This window comes from Monodon monoceros, unplaced genomic scaffold (genome assembly GCF_005190385.1).
Source record: "Monodon monoceros isolate NGI ecotype Baffin Bay Population unplaced genomic scaffold, NGI_Narwhal_1 Super_Scaffold_17, whole genome shotgun sequence".
NCBI classification, from domain to species: Eukaryota; Metazoa; Chordata; class Mammalia; order Artiodactyla; family Monodontidae; genus Monodon; species Monodon monoceros.
In genome coordinates this window covers 18,127,467-18,147,393 of record NW_021703773.1, presented here as the reverse complement: position 1 = coordinate 18,147,393, position 19,927 = coordinate 18,127,467, and the positions used below count along the sequence as shown (strand labels likewise).

At 36.6% G+C, this 19,927-nt stretch overlaps 1 protein-coding gene across 27 annotated transcripts in view; it reads right to left on the bottom strand.

Annotated features, from left to right (window-relative positions):
• The window catches only part of PCM1 (pericentriolar material 1), a 96,744-nt gene that overhangs the window by 46,901 nt on the left and 29,916 nt on the right, over positions 1-19,927 (bottom strand). For 13 of the 27 annotated variants that reach the window (XM_029226280.1, XM_029226288.1, XM_029226282.1 and 10 more), the window contains 13 exons: positions 19,422-19,599; positions 19,169-19,258; positions 16,563-16,672; positions 13,695-13,911; positions 10,523-10,724; positions 9,415-9,588; positions 8,728-8,885; positions 8,107-8,345; positions 3,756-3,910; positions 3,482-3,611; positions 2,333-2,473; positions 1,619-1,809; positions 26-229 (listed from right to left, as the gene is read on the bottom strand). In XM_029226280.1, coding sequence (XP_029082113.1) covers positions 26-229; positions 1,619-1,809; positions 2,333-2,473; positions 3,482-3,611; positions 3,756-3,910; positions 8,107-8,345; positions 8,728-8,885; positions 9,415-9,588; positions 10,523-10,724; positions 13,695-13,911; positions 16,563-16,672; positions 19,169-19,258; positions 19,422-19,599 — 2,189 coding nt within the window. The remainder of the gene's footprint in view (positions 1-25; positions 230-1,618; positions 1,810-2,332; positions 2,474-3,481; positions 3,612-3,755; positions 3,911-8,106; positions 8,346-8,727; positions 8,886-9,414; positions 9,589-10,522; positions 10,725-13,694; positions 13,912-16,562; positions 16,673-19,168; positions 19,259-19,421; positions 19,600-19,927) is intronic. The other 14 variants (XM_029226281.1, XM_029226285.1, XM_029226293.1 and 11 more) reach the window with 3 other exon arrangements.

Sequence of the window (19,927 nt, the reverse complement as noted above, 5' to 3'; positions counted from 1 at the left end):
TAGGAGGACACACGGAAAAGCTAACCTATTTTTAGTTTCCTTTACATTATAGGAGTTATGATTTGCGCTGCTAGGAGGACACACGGAAAAGCTATCATGGGAGCCGGCGTCTTGCTCCTCCTCCTCCTCGTCTTCATCTGTCCGAACAACTGCTTCAGAAAGGTAACCATCTTCATCTCCTTCTCCATCTAGTGCACACTGGGTAGAACCTCCCCAAGTTGCCATTGTTCTAGAGATTAAGAGACAAAACACATGAGATCATTCTGGAGATGAGCTAAATACTTTACCGCCTATTATGTACCAGACAGTGTACCAAAAAAAAAAAAAAAATATATATATATATATATATATATATATATATATATCACTGCACCAAAAAAAGTGTATGTATATATGCATATATATATGTATATGCATATGTGTGTGTATATAAAATTTCATTTAGTCATAGTAACTATGAGATGGGTGGTACTCTCCAACTGCTGTTATAATCTGTTTATGCTACCTTCCAGAAAACAATTCTTCATATAAATTAAACTAGTAATCATATCCCCTGGAACTTATTCCTAAACTAAACCCCTCTCAACTTTCAACTTTTCCTTGAGTCACAGTTTTCTAGATCAGAGTTATCTAGTAGAACTTTCTGCAGTAGTAGTAATAATCCATATCTGTGCTGTCCAATAGAGTAACCATTAAATACACATGACTAATGAGCACCTAAAATGTGGCTGGTGTGACAGAGAAAATGAATTTTTAATTTTATTTAACTTTAAATAGCCACCTATATTTAGTGGCTGTCGAACTGGAAAGCACAATTCTAGACCCATGGTGCTCAAACCTAGATGTTTAACAAAACAATATAAAGAACTTTTTTAAAGTATAGATGTGTGGTACACAGAACACAATAAAATATTGAAGATATAGTTTGATCAATAAAATTCGTATTGGCACTCCAAGAACAGGAATAGTTCTTTTATGAGTACGAAAGAGAGTAAGGTTTAGTGCAATGTTGCAGAAATGCCATCTGATACCAAAAAATTAGGTCATAACAAATTTGGATTTCAAAATTTTAGATCTGAATACTACTATAAAGATAAGTAATTAACTGATCTTATAGATAACCAATTCTTTTAGAAATATTCTAAATATGGAAATTTCAAACATAAATCCTAAAAACTGAATGTTTTATACAATAAAATGTTTTCAAATTCTTAGGAAATTTACAAATAGCAGATACTCAATTTAAGTTAAAAAAAAAAAGCACTTATTTCTGGCCTGATAGAAAAGCACTACAAAGTATCAAGCATTTTTTTTTTATAAACTTGAAACTTAACTAAGAAAATAAGGCTTATATACTCAAGAAAGTCTGTATCACTGTTTGAGCAACCGTCTTAGTAATTTTTGTAAATTTTTTAAAAAGAGAGAAAGGTGATGCTGTGAGAAGTTAGAACAGAAAGTAGCTGGATTTAGTCAAACTGAGTCACAAAGGTGATGCTTAAAACACAAGTCTCACTGCAACAGCAGATTTGTGCTATGATGCAGAGGGGAAATGAGGCTGCCTATCCTATAGGCCGTAAATAGGTGATATTTTAAAAAATGATTTTAACAGCTCTCTTACTTTTCTGTTCTACTCTGTTGAGGCGTACACAGGTTCTCAGACCCATCACTTCTCAGTGAAACAGCCACTGGAGATGTAGTTTCAGCCAGACCTTGCCTCCTCTGATGTTCAGCCATCAAAGCTTCAAGCTGCTTTCTTCTCTGTCGCAGCTCTTCCCTTAACATTTCGTGTCTTCGCATTTCTGACCACAACTGTTATTTTAAAAATTAAGTCAAGTTGGTGTAAATATCGGGACTTGTTTTAGCCTTAAAGAAAAACAGCCTAATACTATTGTCAATACCAACAAATATTTCTATTCTCACTCTATCCTTTTTACACTGAGACACCCAAGAAGGTCAAAATGTATTTTAGTAATAAGAAAAAATTAGGCAATCATTAATTATTTATGAAAACAGGTAGCACCCAAGTATACTTTATTAACTATTAGAAGAAAGTTACAATGTTTTCTATAAATCCCATATAAATAAAATGCCAAAGGACAGGTTTTTCTAATTGAAATGATTACTATTTACTATAACTAACCCTTACATATAATTCTGCCAAATATTTGCTAATAAAGGGCAAGGCTATTTTGAAAATATACAAACTTAATTACTTTTTGGAAAAAATTATTTCTTCCCACAACTAAAAGACACATAATAGGCTACATTTAAAAACATGTTTCACAGATATTCAGTTTTCTTCCTTAAGACTCAGGAACAAGGTACAACATACCTCACTATCTACCACTGAAGGATCATCAGGTTCAAAAGCAGATCTGCTTGTACTGGCTTCATTTTCATTAACAGTTGGGGTTGAAGTAACAGCTGGCATATATTTTTTTGTGGGACAATTACCTGCACTAGTGGCTGACAGCTAAAAAAGAATTAAAACTATTATGAGGAATTAAAGCAATTATATGTTAATTTCATAAAAACAATTATTTCACTGCTTCTCTAGGGCTCTAGTATCATATTTATTACCACCAGATTTCAATTGACATCATGATCTAAAGAAAATATGACATAAGCAAACAAAGATGAAAACACACACTAAAGTTGAACAGTAGTAACCAACCCTCCGAAACAACAGAGACATGAGGGATAAAACGTTACTGTGGAAAATTTCACATACTCAACCCAACTCTGACATATATTCCTCTGCACATTATTTAGATTGGGAACGAGAAAAAAAGGATTAGATAAAGTAGAAAAGGTAAGCGTCTAGAAAATAAAGTTATATTAGAAATATCACTTGATATGTTTCCCTTTCTTTGAAAACAAAACCTGACTGAAGAATAGAGCTAACCAATAAAGGGTAGGAAAAATCTCAAAAAAGAATTGATATTCCCCTCCCATATTAACCCTCCTCCTGATTACCTGACATGGGCAAAGACTGCACATTCTCTGTTCAACTCAAAAATCCATGCATAGGGTACTATTTAATAAGCATATATACATTTAATATTCAAACTACAAAAACAATATTTTAATTTCCCTAAAAAACTCATGATGGCTTAACAGCTTTATTATGTAATTTTAGGCCAGTAAAAAATGGAAATGCTAGTCCCTTAACTGCCAAGTTCAAACCAGAATATTTTAATATAATACATATTTATAAACACTCATGTTCTGAATCCACAGCCAGCTGGCCCAACAAGTGAAAGAATGGGAATAATCAGAGTCAATTCCTATGTGCTACCTTTCACAGTATAAATGTACATCCTTAACACATTTCATTTGTCCATCCATTTCATTAATCATAAAATTAAGATATAAATCTATCAAATTAGCACTAAAAAAAGACAAAGAGTACTTTCAGTTGACATTAAGATTTTAAATATCTTTCTTCAGACAAACAGAAAGAAAGAAATTTCCTAATTACCTGTAGGTCAGGACATGCCTTTTGCAATGCTTGAATTTTCTCTTGAATCTCAATCAGTTTCTTTCTTTCTTCCTGCAATTGTTTGAGCTCTCTCTGTTGCTGCTGTAGTTTAGCCTCATAAAATTTCTCTCTATAATTAAATTGACATTATATTTGTGGACTCCAGTAAATCTGATAATAGCATTAAGCACGATGTAATACAGTACCTAGCGGAGTACCTTCTCTCTAATAGGCACTAAACTTTTATGACCTGAAAGCCAGAAGCTTAACATACCTTGCCTTTTCATTTACTCCAGCATCTTTCTGTGTTTTATTGGTATTTCCTCTAGTGTTATTTGCATTTTGTTTGGTGTCTTCTTCTGCTGGGTAGAAATCATCCAAATTTGAGGTATTGGCAGAGATAACTCCATGATCTGCTGTATCATCATCCTAAAACAGCATCATTATATTAAAACAATCTTGATATCTAAAGACATTATCCAATTCATACCTTAGTAAATAGAACTAGGTTGTAAAATTAACATAAAATTTAAAGCTGTAGGGAAAGCATATGATTTTGAGCAATGAAATTCATCCTCTACCAATGGCAGGAAATAAAGTACTAAAACTAAAAACAGTACATTAATAATTTGAGTTGCCAATTACCCAGCAATGGCAAATACTAGTTTGCCTTTTCTTTCCTTGACCAGATTCTAAAATCAAAGAAGAACTTTCTAGAGAATATGAAAAAGATACAAAATATATCATTGGAGCTTGGAACTCTTGATATTAGATACTTTTTCTTCATATGTAACTTTTACATTAACAATTTAACAACCAATGTCTATTATCACTTGTTCACTTAAAAAGCTTTCCATTTCCTCACTTTGGTCTTTAGTTTGCCAAACAAGTACCAATGGCTCACAATACAAAAACGAATGAGAATGTACCACCTCAAATCTGTAACTACTGGAAAAACAACAAAAGTTCATATCTTCCTAACAGTAGATACGTATCTTCTGTTGAAATCAATGTGCTTATTAAAATGGAGGACTGGGCTGGCAGCGCACTGGTTAAGAATCCGCCTGCCAATGCAGGGGACACGGGTTCAATCCCTGGTCCGGGAAGATCCCGCATGCCGCGAAGCAACTAAGCCCATGCACCACAACTACTGAGCCTGCGCTCTAGAGCCCGTGAGCCACAATTACTGAGCCCGCATGCCACAACTACTGAAGCCCTCGCACGTAAAGCCCGTGCTCTGCAACAAGAGAAGCCACCAAGATGAGAAGCCAGTGCACTGCAATGAAGAGTAGCCCCCGCTCACCACAACTAGAAAAAGCCTGCATGCAGCAACGAAGACCTGACGCAGCCAAAAATATATAAATTTATTTTTTAAAAATCTTATTAAAAAAAAATGGAGGATTGGAGGTAACCTATGACATTTTCTTAAAAACATTTAATATTGGGCTTCCCTGGTGGCGCAGTGGTTGAGAGTCCACCTGCCAATGCAGGGGACACGGATTCGTGCCCCGGTCCGGGAAGATCCCACATGCCGCGGAGCGGCTAGGCCCGTGAGCCATGGCCGCTGAGCCTGCACGTCCGGAGCCTGTGCTCCGCAACGGGAGAAGCCACAACAGTGACAGGCCCACGTACCGCCAAAAAAAAAAATTTAATATTGTATACTTTATATTTACTCATGCTTTCTCTGCAGAAATCAAGTGAAACTTTAACCTTTGGAAATAGAGAGTTAAAGCTAACTTTGATTGTAAAACTGTCTAATCGATTTTAAGCTTATAGACATGGTGTTATTCTGGTCTTCTCATCAATCTAAAAGCTAACCTGGTTTATTACTAAAATGGTAAGATTAAAAAGAAACTGAGTTGGGACTCAAAAACAGAGAAGCTGGATCATGAGGCATTTTCCCACAATAAAAAAGTGGAAAACCCAAAGTATGAAAAAAAAACTACATAAAGTTTCAGATTGTCACATGAGAGTGTCTGAACAACTGAAATGATATAAACTCCGAAGCTAAAAGTAACTGACTAAAGAATTATTGTTTCAACACATGCTGCATCACAGACTAAGGAACCATTTAAGATATAAATTGTCTAAGCTAATCTCATCAAGAAGAGTAATAATAGTTTTATACAATCATGATAACTATATAACTGTTTAAACCTTCTCCTGAGTCTCTTGGGAAAGGATACAAGTAAGGGCACAAGCAAAAGAAGACTACCCTTAATAAAATAAGTAAAATGTATCAATCTTAAACATATAAAAACTTGGGGAGTTTGGATCATTTTTTTTTAAATAGCTCTCAGAATGAGGACCCTTAATCCCTCTGTATTGCAGTTTTCTCATTTTTCATACATGTTATTTCAGGTCTTAGAACACTCACTAAAGCAAAAGAGCTGCATTCAACATAAGCCTGAAATTAAGCTGATTCATCTATAAGTCACCAAGTTATTCATCATTTCTGATCTATTATTCCCACTCGGGCAATACATCTGAGGAGAGGATTCATAAAGAAAATATGAGAAAGTAATTAGCAAGTACAATGATGTTCAAGATAGCACAACCTATATTATTATTTGCTTTAGAAGCTGTCTTAATTTTTTCAAATGGTACTACTGTCATACGATCAAAGTTCAAATAGTAAAAAAGATGTTTAGAAAAATCTCCTTTCCATCCCTTTCCCCAATTCCATTCTCCATAGGTAACCAGTGTTATCAGTTTATGTATCTGTCTACAGATATACTTTGAACATATAAGCAAAAATATATACATGTGTATATAAACCTGTATGTGTTTGTTTGTATACATGTGTTTATGCTCCTTCTTCCCTTCAACACCCCTTCTTACAATAGGAAAACCTTAGAAAAAGCCAAAAGCCAATTCCAGTAATGGTTAAACAAGCTATATGGTATCTCAATAAAATAAAATGTAATCAAGGGTATAAGGAAATGGATTCATCCACCACTGCTTAGATATCAATTAATATAGTCATTCTGGAGAGCAATTAAGCAGTGTCCATTAAAATTAAAATGTGCAGGGCTTCCCTGGTGGCGCAGTGATTGAGAGTCCGCCTGCCGATGCAGGGGACATGGGTTCGTGCCCCGGTCCAGGAAGATCCCACATGGAGCGGTTGGGCCCATGAGCCATGGCCGCTGAGCCTGTGCTCCGCAGCGGGAGGGGCCACAGCAGTGAGAGGCCCGTGTACCGCAAAAAAAAAAAAAAAAAAAAAAAAAAAAAATGTGCATAAACTCTGACAAAGCAATTCCACTTCTTCATATCTGCTCTTGAAAAACACAAATGCACCACAAAGCTTGTGAAAGAATGTTCATTGGATTGTTCTTTCTAAATAGTGAAAAACTGGAAACAACAAAAGTAAACATCAATAGGATGTTAGATTAACTAAACTAAGGTCCACTGATACTACAGAAAACTATGTTGCAGCTAAAAAAGAACTGTATTTACTGTATATATATATATATATATATATATATATATAAAAAACATATGCAGTGCAGTAGCATCTGTGAAGGAGAATGGGATTATGAATGAAGGCTCAAAGGGAGTTTACTAGTAGTGTTTCCTTTATTTAAAAATGGGAGCACATTCATCTTTCACTTGAGTTACTCAAAATAAGTAGCATTCCAAAAGAAGTTGTGAATAACAATTGAACTTTTTTCATTCACAAAAAAATTGTTTTTCTATACATTAGTGTGGTTAATTTTAATGTTCTATACTTCATTTTTTTCAACCTAACACAAGCTAAGCAAACCTAAATGAAGACAAATCACTCATTCATTTTACCAGAAGTTTTTTGGCTTCCAAAAATCATATAAATTTCAATACTTTAGGAAGTCTCTCTTAAAGATATTTTTATAGTGATTATGTTACTGAGAAAAGAATATATATATATATAAAAAACAGATGAAAAGGAATGATTTTAAAAAGTTCAATCATTCTTAGAAAGTTTTATACCTAGTCTAATAAACTGCAAAAAGCCTTTGGACCACATCAGTCAATATACAAGTGTTAATTGTTACATAATTTCACATTCATACATTCAAATGGCTTTTTAAAATTTACAACTAATAGTTCCAACTTTACTTGTTTGGCCTTACTGAATAAGACAATATGGTTTTTATTCTACATCAAGTGAGTTAAGATTTCAGCCAGAATGTCAGTCTCAACTCTGGCTCTGACAATGGTATAACTCTGGTCAACTAACACCTTTAATCTGTGTATCTGCCTCACTGGGATGTTACCAAGTTCTATGTGATATAGAACTGGGGTCTCCAGCAAAAAAACAAACAAACTGTTTTTGTAATAGTTACACTGGTACACAGCCATGCTCATCTGTTTGCATACTGTCTATCACTGCTTTTGCACTGAGTAGTTGTGACAGAAACTGTATAGCCCACAAAGCCTAAAATATTTACTAAGTCACCCTTAGAAAAAGTTTGCTGATCTCTGATAATATGGCATGTAAAGTGCTAAGCATTTAAACCTGATATATAGTTAGAACTCATTAAATGTGTACTAGTATACTTATACCAACATAATTATCAAACACATAAATTTTACCTTGTAAGACTGTCCATTTGACAATTTTTTTTTAAAATACAAGCAGCATTTACCTGCACCAATGCAACAAGATCTTGTAACTGTCTAAGTTTCTGTTTTGCAGCCATAAGTCTGCTGATCTTCTGTTCAAATTCAGCATCTTCAGGCGTCTCATCAACCAGACTGCTCCGATGACTAGATAATGACGCTCCACTGACTGCCTCATCTTCTGCTTCTTCCTCTTCCTCCTCCTCACCTTCACCTTGTGCAACGTGAATCCCCTGTTCTCGTTCTCTATTGTATCGACAATCTGCTGAAAACATGTACCAGTGAAATCAATACTTTAATAAACTTAAGAGTACTAAAGAAAGGAATTCCGGGCTTCCCTGGTGGCGCAGTGGTTGAGAGTCCGCCTGCCGACGCAGGGGACACGGGTTCGTGCCCCGGTCCGGGAAGATCCCACATGCCGCGGAGCGGCTGGGCCCGTGGGCCATGGCTGCTGAGCCTGTGCGTCCAGAGCCTGTGCTCCACAATGGGAGAGGCCACAACAGTGAGAGGCCCGCGTACCGCAAAAAAAAAAAAAGAAAGGAATTCCACTTCCCAAGAATAATATGGTAAAATTAAAAAAAAAAGAAAGGAATTCCACTTCCCAAGAATAATATGGTAAAATTATCTGTGAATAGAGTCAATCATACCTAAAGAAGGAGGCATGTTTAGAGCCCTTATGTTGGCAGCAGATCTGTTGTTAATTTCACAATTAGAATTAACTGATCTCCCATCTCTATTATTAGAAACACACTGTGCATTAGAATTACTATTTACTTCATTCCAGGTGGCAGCTACTTGTGGATTTCTAAAAGAAAGAAAACAACCTGAAGTTATTTAAGGTAAAAAAATATATGTAATAATAAAAAAATCAAAGTTTTAGAACTGCTGATAAAATAATTCCAGACTATGAACATCATTGGCTATTTCCCCATTTAAATTCATCCTCTAAATAAACGGCTCTTGCTTTTCACTAACTTCTCCTATTCACACATTTAAGAAGAAAAACATTTAAAAAATCAAAATTACAACCAAAAAAAAATCAAAACTACACCTAAAAATAAAGAGGCAGGAAAATGAAGTTACGTACTTCTTATGATTAACTTTTAGTTGATCTAACAAACAGCAAATTTACTAAACTACTGTGTTCAATACTTCCCTATTTGTTTTTCTTTATAGAACAAGTAAGAGTACACTAACCAAAACAGCAGACTTACAGGAGAAAAGCTTAAATAAAAGGCAAACAGTAGGCACTCTACTGAGGTTTCTTTTGTTTCATATTAAATGTATTGTTAGGGTGAATATGTTAGAAAAACAACTTAAAAAAAAGTTCTTACCGAATGTTAATAACAGGTTCAGAATTTTCATGCTCGGAATCATATTCTGACTCTTCAGTTTCTTCTTCTTTTGTGTTTTCATTTACAGCATCTGTCATCATATCTGATGTTTGCTCATAATAATGAACTAATTCTCTTAGCTCATTCAACCTCTTTCGAACTTCATTTAACTTCCTGATAAACAACAAAAACATTTATATTAACACCCATTTTAGCAAAATAAAGCACACACTATTTTCATACAGTAGCAGCCAGCACAAACAAAATTTAAACCCAGTCAAATATCCAGGGGATGTGACTATAATGAATGTAATTTCAAGTACACGTTATTCAAAATCTCATCACCTTATTTACTTATGTTGTGTTAAGGACAAAAGCATAAGAAACCCTCTTCCAAGTGTTCACTTTAAGCAGGTATAGATGTTAACATCTTAAGTCTCAATGTCAAAAATATTCCTGTTTCTTAATAAGTATCAAAAATGTAAAGTACTAAATATTCCATTAAAATAGGACCTCTTAGGCAAATCAGGTATGCAGGCATTCCTGAGCATTTACAGAAGTTCCCAATTTGTCTACAACATATAGAGATCTACCAGTTACCATACTATATAATATGTTTACCAAAAAGAATAATTAGGTTGTTGAATTTTTACTGAGTCCCAGGAATTAGGCCAATGTTTTCTAATCCTTAAAACACCTTTATGAACAAATATATTATGGCAGGTGAAGAAAAAGAGGCTTAGTGAGGGTGCTATTTGTCCACAGTCACACAACCTTGTGAGATACAATTTCAGGGCTGTCTGACTCTAGAGCCTGGGCTCTAAACCATTTGAATACAGAAATCTTTTAACTGTAGTCCCTTTATTTGGAAAACAGGAATACATTAGCTATAGAAATTACATGTTACTACAATGTCACATTTCTCTAGGACAACTCAAAGATGCACATATAACACACACACTTATTCTACCACCATATCACTTAAGAATGTTTATCATATCAAATTAACTCAGTTTTTCCAGAATTTTCAACAAAGAAAAAACCCCCAAGATTTATCCCCATTATTCAGTTCTAATCTATGTAAACAATGTTTGTAGAAATGTTTTACTGGAGTTTTTCAGTTGGATTTAGGTGGCCTTCATTTTCACTCTGATTCTGAGAAACTAGAGAAGCAGCAGGATAAGGAACAGATGATGTGAGGCTATTGGATTCTCCATTGACAACTGGTGTTAAGCCTACAGGAGCAGAGGGAGCTGCGGTTGTACTTCTCTGATCCACACTCCTTTGTGGGGAGGCTGAAGAAGGCACAACTACCAAAAAAAAAAAAAAAAAAAAAAAAAAGACCAGTTACCATAAATAAACAAATACAGCATCAAACAACACATTCATAGTTGGCTCAGACATAGAAAAATAAAAAGTAAAAGTCATTAACATCTTAAATCCTGCAGCTTTAAAATGTGAAACTTAAGGATATAACCAGGCCAGTTGTTTATTAACATGTCCTTCAACCAAACACAGTTAAAACAGAAAGGAAAGAATAAGGAAAGACAAGATGGAAACCAACAAGAACTACGATATTCTACCTTGAGAAAGTAACGAGAGTACTCCTCTGATAAACTTGGTTCCAGGTTACGTTAAATAGAGCCACTGCATATGATGTGCAAGCACACCATCTACAAATCTTTACAGGGCAACCCTAGCTGATTAGGTCCTTGAGAATGTTCCAGTCCAGAGGGATTCTATCTGGTCTCCAATATGGAACTTTTCTTGTTCCAAAAGATAAGGCAAAATTGTTAAAATGACTGTGGGACATAATACCATGAATACTACTCAGCAATAAAATTTCCTAATTAGATGATAATTAATCTTCTAAGACAGCTCTTGAACTACATTTTAATTACTTTTCTGTCCACACAGATCAAAGATATCTTATGCTTTCAAGGGTAATAAATGAAGACTAAGAATCTTTGTGCTTCTCTCTCTCCTACCAGTTTATTTATTTTTTTCTTTTTATTTATTTCTGGCTACGTTGGGTCTTCGTTGCTGCGTGTGGGCTTTCTCTAGTTGCGGTGAGCAGGGGGTTACTCTTCATTGAGGTGCACGGGCTTCTCTTGCTGCAGAGCACAAGCTCTAGGCATGCGGGCTTCAGTAGTTGTGGTTCACAGGCTCTAGAGTGCAGGCTCGGTAGTTATGGTGCATGGGCTTAGTTGCTCCACGGCATGTGGGATCTTCCTAGACCAGGGCTCGAACCCCTGTCCCCTGTACTGGCAGGCAGATTCTTAACCACTGCACCACCAGGCAAGTCCACTACCACTTTAAAACTATCATCATTTATCTCTTCCTCAGTGACAATCGTCATTTGTTGCTCACGTTATCCACTGTTACAGCTGGTTTCCGGTAGTCTTTTCTCTCTATTCCTTGACTGTTCTACCTTTTGCTCTGCTTTCACTCTGTTTCCCAGAGAAATATATGATTTTTTAGTCATCAGTAGACAGAGTGCTACTTTAATTATGTGTATAAAACTGACCACAAGGCTTTGAGTACAACTTTGGAAAAACTAAGTTTTTCTTGGCTGTGTTCATCTGTTTAGGGAGGATGGGCACTGGGATTAGCTTCTACTCTAGAGGAGGCCGAGGAGCAGCACAAGTCAGGGAAAAGAAAGGAGCACGTCTCAGGGCAGAAACAGTACAGTTCTTTGAAGGTGGCAGACAACTAGGGTAAAGTACAGGGATCCAGAGATGATGTTTCTATCCCTTGTCTGTTCTTTAATAAGACAGCATCTGGAATGCTAAAGAATAATGACCAGTTAGGGTTGACCCTACTGATTCCAATACCCAATGCTACAGCTCCTACTACCAACTGTCTGAGTAAGAGGCAGGGACCAGGCTTGGGAAGGTATGTGGCCAAGTGAGGACTAGTAACTGGATCTGAATTGGACAAAGGCAAGTAATCTGTAGAGCAGAAAAGACAGTTCCTACAGTATAACTAAGATGACTATTGGCTTTCCTATATAACTAGTACAATCAGCCCTCCATATCCAAGAGTTCTGCATCTGTGGATTTAACCAAAAGCAGATAGAAAATATTCAGGAAAAAAGAAATTCCATAAAGTTCCAAAAAGCAAAACATGAATCTGCAGCATGCTGGTAACTATTTATATAGCATTCACATGTATTAAGTATTGTAAGTAACCCAGAGATGATTTAAAGTGTACTGGAGGATATGCTTATGTTACATGCAAATACTATGCCATTTTAGATAACGGACTTAAGCAGCCTCAGATTTTGGTATCCGTAGGGGTGTGGGTGTGGGTGTGGGTGTGGGCGAGGGTGCTGGTACCAATCCCCCATGGATACTGAGGGATAGTTGTATAACTCTTTAACTAGTATACCTAGGATGACTATATGCCTTTCCTAGTCCCACCTGAGATAACTATTTATGTATTTTAAAAAATGGGAAGTGTTTGGGACTTTCTGTACTAAATAAGTTTTTCATATCTCAGGTTTTTATTGTATAAATACTTTCTAAATCTGTTTCATAGTTTTAAAATCAAAGTACTAATTTGGTTTAGCTTTTCCTTAAGGAAAAATTTTGGATATGCGAAAAAGTGCAGTATTATTATGTCAAAGTGTCTAACAGTTACCTTCTCTTATACTTTTCCCTTATTTAAAACCCTACCGGGCTTCCCTGGTGGCACAGTGGTTGGGAGTCTGCCTGCCAATGCAGGGGACACGGGTTCGAGCCCTGGTCCGGGAAGATCCCACATGCCGCGGAGCAACTGGGTCCATGCACCACAACTGCTGAGCCTGTGCTCTACAGCCCGCACGCCACAACTGCTGAAGCCCGCATGCCTGAAGCCCATGCTCTGCAACGGGAGAAGCCATGCGGTGAGAGGTCCGAGCACTGCAACGGAGGGTGGCCCCTGCTCAACGCAACTGGGGAGAGCCCGCGTGCAGTGGCAAAGACCCAACACAGCCAAGAATAATAATAAATAAATAAATTTATAAAAAATAAAATAAAATCCTACCAATTTTTCAAGCCCAAATTCATTCTTTTCCTTTTCTGAATTTTACAGAACAGATCTACCATCTATTTGGCTTTACCATACATTGCCTTGTTACTTAAAAACTTTTCACATACAAGTCCTATTTCCCCACAAAAATTATAATTTTCTTGAGTAACTATGTGTTTATTCATTCACCAAATATTTACTAAGGAATTATTACATGTTGGCATATATACTTACGTGTCCTCTACCTAACACTGCTTAGATTTACTTACAGGATGAATTGTTCAAATGCTCATCTCGAAGTGTATGAAGTTCTCCAAGCAGCTTGTCCATTTTTTGTTTCTTTTCTTGTAACACTCTCATTTTGCTAAAAAGCTGGACTTTCTCATCAGGTAAATGCTCTGAAACTGATGGATTTCTGCTCTGAGAAACCTCCCTAGTTAATGAAAGACTTTCTGCTTGTCTTCTATTGTCTGGAACAGGTGGAGGCTTTAAAAAAAAAAAGAAAAAAAAGAAAGATTAGGCGATTAAAGCTTGCAATCTCATTTTAAAAATGCATAAATTGGGCTTCCCTGGTGGCGCAGTGGTTGAGAGTCCGCCTGCCGATGCAGGGGATACGGGTTTGTGCCCCGGTCTGGGAAGAACCCACATGCCGCGGAGCGGCTGGGCCCGTGAGCCATGGCCACTGAGCCTGCGCGCCCGGAGCCTGTGCTCCACAACGGGAGAGGCCACAGCAGTGAGAGGTCCGCGTACCGCAAAAAAAAAAAAAAAAAAAGCATAAATAGGGTTTCCCCGGTGGCACAGTGGTTGAAATCTGCCTGCCAATGCAGGGGCCACGGGTTCGAGCCCTGGTCTGGGAAGATCCCACATGCCGCGGTGAGCCACAACTACTGAGCCTGCGCGTCTGGAGCCTGTGCTCCGCAACAAGAGAGGCCGCGATAGTGAGAGGCCTGCGCACCGCGGTGAAGAGTGGCCCCCACTCGCTGCAACTAGAGTAAGCCCACGCACAGAAACAAAGACCCAACACAGCCAAAAATAAATAAAATAAATAAATAAAATCTTTTAAAAAATGGATCATATATTAAAACAGCACAAATATTCTCTCTCATTTTTTCTTTTGGCTGCATTGGGTCTTCATTGCTGCATGCAGGCTTTCTCCAGTTGTGGCGAGCGGGGGCTACTCTTAGCTGTGGTGCGCAGGCTTCTCACTGCAGTGGCTTCTCTTTCTGTGGAGCACAGGCTCCAGGGCACACGGGCTTCAACAGCTGTGGCATGTGGGCTCAGTAGTTGTGGCTCGTGGGCTCTAGAGTGCAGGCTCAGTAGTAGTGGCCCACAGGCTTAGTTGCTCCGCAGCATGTGGGATCTTCCTGGACCACGGATCAAACTCGTGTCCCTTACGTTGGCAGGTGGATTCTTAACCACTGCGCCACCAGAGAAGTCCCAAAAATACATAAATATTCTTTATAAAAAGAGATAAACATTTGTGTAGGTTGTGCTGGTCAGTAAGTATATATGCCTTTCCTATTCCCAAATTATATACATACTATTCCCTGATGTGCCACCATATCTATATAACAGTATATATATACTGTTTTATAGACACACATAACTACACAGTAGGGATTCACTAGATGTTATTAACTGGATCTAAATTAAGTGCTACAAATGCCATATTTTATATAGATTAAACCCTCAAAAATCTCATTCTCTTGCCATCTTTTTAGAACCACAATCATAAACTTTAACTTCTTAACCTATCAGTTTCTCCTACCACTTCTTTGCTACTAAAAAAAAAAATTTATGAAACACTTAAAAAATCCACTAAGGATTAGGGAATCATATAATGAGTAACCAGCACCGAGCTTAGTCAAATTTTAGTATTTTGCCACATTTGCATCAATTCTTTCTTTAAGAGAAATATATTACAGATAATGGCTAAAACTTTATACATAGAAATCCTGACCCCATTACTCTCTCGAGATAACCACAATCTGGAATTAGACACCTACCATTCTCAAATGTATTTTTATTTTGTAATACCTATGAAGGTATCCATAAAAAAAAAAATACTGCGGGCTTCCCTGGTGGCGCAGTGGTTTAGAGTCCGCCTGCCGATGCAGGGGACACTGGTTCGTGCCCCAGCCCGGGAAGATCCCACGTACTGCGGAGCGGCTGGGGCCATGAGCCATGGCCGCTGAGCCTGTGCATCCGGAGCCTGTGCTCCGCAACGGGAGAGGCCACAACAGTGAGAGGCCCGCGTACCGCAAAAAAAAAAAAACACACTCTACACATTTTAAAACGTAAGCTAAGTGGTATCCTTCTTAAACTTGCATTTTCATTCATTAGCTCTGGTTCATTTCCTGTAACTGGTTATAGGATTTCACTCTATGTATATATCATAACTTACTAATCCATTTTCCTGTTCATGGACATTTAGATTGTTTCTGCTTTGCTATTAATACAATGCTGCCATGAACATTCTTGTATGCATCTCCTTTTGAACAGGGTCACTAGGAAAAATGTACTAGAAATTGCTAAACAACTCTCCAAAGTAGTTAGATCATCTTCTTTCATTTAAACTTGGGTCAGCAGACAGAAGATAATGCATTGTCAATTATACCGATTTCCAGTGGAAAGGTACTAATTCACCCTTTCTCACTCAACAGACTGAAATTTTGCATTTATATAATTATTTACAAAGGTCATCAAATTATAACACTTATTAACTCTGAAATTAAACTTAAGAGCTTCCTTAAAATTGTTAGTAAAACATTGCAAAAACATAGATTCACACTAACTTAACAGTTGTGACTATTAACAATCTTAAAGGTGAAATAAGAATGTGTCATCTAGGAGCATACAAAGGGGAAATTTCACTAATCACTTCATTCAAAGTAGATATTTCCTCTAAATTAGTGTTTCCCAAAGCATAGTCCCGAGACTTCCAGCACTGGAATCACATGGTGGGAAGCCCACCCCAAATGTATGAATCATAATTTTGGAGGTGGGGGGATCCCACTGACCAGAAATCTACATTTTTTAACAATCATGCCAGGTGACATGTATGCTCAGTAAAATTTGAGAAGCACTGCTTTAGTTAATGTGATTTTAAATCCAGTATACCAAAAAAATGAAGTTACCTGAGAATCACGAAGCTGATTATGAAAACGCTGGATTAAATCATTCAATTCTTCATTTAGTTCAGATGTGATACTGACTCCAGATAGGCTACCTGTAGTTTCTGTTACAACTGGAAAGGAAGTTAACAACTTTCATTCAAGCAAATAATTTAATAATTCATTAAAGCAAATAAATAAAAAACAACACTTTAATTTCTGAGAAGCTAAAAAGAAATTTGGGGGGAAAAAAGAAATTTAAAAAATCTCAACGTAATTTGAAACTAGTTAACCCTCAGATTTATCTGTCAACCAATCATTTTATAAGTTTCCATCTAACCTGAAAATAAAGGGACACTCACAAAACTCTAGTATAGTGGTTCATCTTTTTCCTTCCCAACATTCAAGGAGGGATACTGTTACATCCCAATTAAGAATAGTGACTCAACAGAGTCCGGGTGTGGGAAGGTCCACCAGGTTGGGTTGGAGGCGTGGTGGGCAAAGTGGTTCGTCTGAAAAAGCACAGCTAATTCTGACCAGTCTCAATCCCCACCTCCCCAACAGAATCAATGTTCTAGTACAGGGGCTGGCAAACTTTTTTTAAAGATTCAGATAGTAAACATATTAGGCTTTGTGGAGATATAGTTCTTGTCTCAACTACCCAACTCTGCCACTGTGGGGCAAAAGCAACTATATACAATACATAAACAAATGGACATGGCTGTGTTCCATAAAATCTTATTTCAGGCAGTGGGCCAAATCCAGCTGGCTATATATAGTTTGCCGACCCCTACTGTAGAACAGATAATTTATTGAAGGAGTTGCTTGTGATACAAGTCATACTAAAAGACCACAGTTTTTATCTTCCTAAGGCAGTATTCTGATGACAATTTTCATAATAGTTACTCTCTATTACTCAACCACCCCATGCTTATCTTTCCAGCTCTAAAAGAGACAATGACTATAAACTGTTTCTGTTTTGAAGGAAAATATTAGCTTTTTCAATGAGAAATTAGAATTACAGGGCAGGGTAGATTCTCATGTATCCAGTCCAAAGTACTTGGGGAAAAAAAAAGCAATTACAGTCTAGATAACACACAACTTGCTAGTTAAATGGTTAAAGGAACACTCTTTCCCATGACAATTATGTTGCCTCTCTTATATACCTAAAGATTACTGTAAGTTTGTTTTTTCATCAGTATTCTCCTGCAAAAATCTCATACAAGAGAAAATCTGTTTTCAATCATTAACCTAAAATTCTTTTTGAAATAGTACATAAAATAAATTCAAATTTTAACTCCTGTTTATTCTCCTCCTGGTGCTTGTCTCATAATAGTACATTAAAAAAAAAAAAGAAAGAAAGAAAGATTATCTGCTTACTTAAGAATAAAGGTTTATATTCAGAAATAGAAGACCCCTGACCTGGAACTCAAGAAATCTGATTCTACTAAAATTCCATATAAGCCTAGGCAAGTCACGAGCTCTGTGTTAGAGTTCCTTCTCTCTAAAGTGAGAATTATAAAAAAAGCCCTGGCGACTAACCTACAGTTTTGTGGTGATCAAATGAGATGACGTAAATATAACTATTTGAAATAACATAACTATCACAAGAAAGTCTCTGAAATCTGATACTCCAATCTTGAAAAATATTTTAAAAGTTGGTCATTAACCGAACTGTATTTGTCATTGTTAAAATATTTTGTTTTTTCCTAAATCTAACAGCTAATGATACTTTGAATTTTGCAAGGGAAAAATGGGGATGAAAATTTGCATATTACATACTATTATATACTATACATATATATTCTATACGACTATATAATTATTACAAAAGAGTAAGTTACTTGCAAGTCATAAAGTTCCTTATGAAAATGCAAAATTAAATTACATATAACAGTGATCAGAAGGCTGAGCCAGTGGGCTAGGTGTGGACAACACGATAAATTGAGTAACAACAGGGTAACCACAGTAAGGACCTAAAATGGAGAGCTCACAGGAGATAAATTATTATTAGACTGTAATGACAGACTACTAGAAAATATAATTTGGCTTTAAGTTTTAATAAGTAACAATATGTTTTCAACTTAATGAGAAATTAAACACATAGGTTTGCCAATAACAAGACAAACTATAAAGTTAGACTCAATACTAAAGAATTCAATACAAAGGATGGGGAAAGGTTTCTTAAACAAGATCCAAAAATACAAAACTTAAATCACTAAGATGTATACTTTAAATATCTTATAATATGTCAATTATACCGCAATAAAGCTGAAATTTTTTTAAAAATGAAAAAAAAAAAAGAATTCAATACAATTTCCATCTAAGTGATACATGGCTATGAGGGAAAGAAGGAGAAAGAAAAGAACATTTGAGTCTCAGGGAGACTGGATAGGATATAAATTTAGTTCAAAGGAACTAGTGCATACAACTGGATACCTCACTACTCATGTCAGAAGCCAAAGAAGCTTACATTTATTCACTGCCTCACTTAAGGTTTTAACCCTTCCTTGGCAGGCAAGCAAAGTACAGCAATCCTAGTTAAATAAAGTACAAAAGGCAGAAATATAAGCAACAAGAGCCCTATAAATTTGAGGTACAAAAACAAAACTACATCCTGTCCCTTTTACCTCTTAAGGGTACTCTCTGATGAAAAGGAGAGCGAGCTGGCTGTCTGCACGGTACAGTATGATGGCCAGGAGTTGTCCCTGCAACCTTTTCTGCATAACCAGAGAAAAGCACAGGACAGGGTAAGCCTCACATGTAGGTTTCTAAACTAGACAACAATCAAGATCTAATTATATAATAACCAGCATCCACCTTGCAATCATATCATGATTTATTGAGCCTTATTTATAACAACATTCTAAGATGGTGGCATACCAGAATCATCCATCACAGCAATAGCTTGCTCTGCCTTATGCTGCAGAGCAAGAAGAGCAGCTTGTCGTCCCTGCAGAGCTCTCAGCTGCTCCTGCTGCTGTAACATCCTTTTTAATAAATCATGTTGTTTCTTCAAATTTTCTATCTCTTCCATAGGCTCCTGCTGAGGATCTCTGGCCTGAAAAATAAGACCAACAACACTTATATCTTTTAAAATCCATGTTCCTATTTCAACTACCAACGGCAAGGTACATACATAGATAATAAATTAGTATTAAATATACAACCCTAGATACAGACTTGAAAGAAAAAGAAAATGATGACACAGAGACAGCCTGTCATGTTAAGAATTAGGTAGTTAGGTAATTTCAAGGTAAAAGACCATATGCATATGCTTAGCATGAAGAATTAACAAAAAGAAAATAAAAGAAAAGGCATACAAAAAGGAAGGCAGGAAGGCCGACACACACACACACACACACACACACACACACACACACACACAC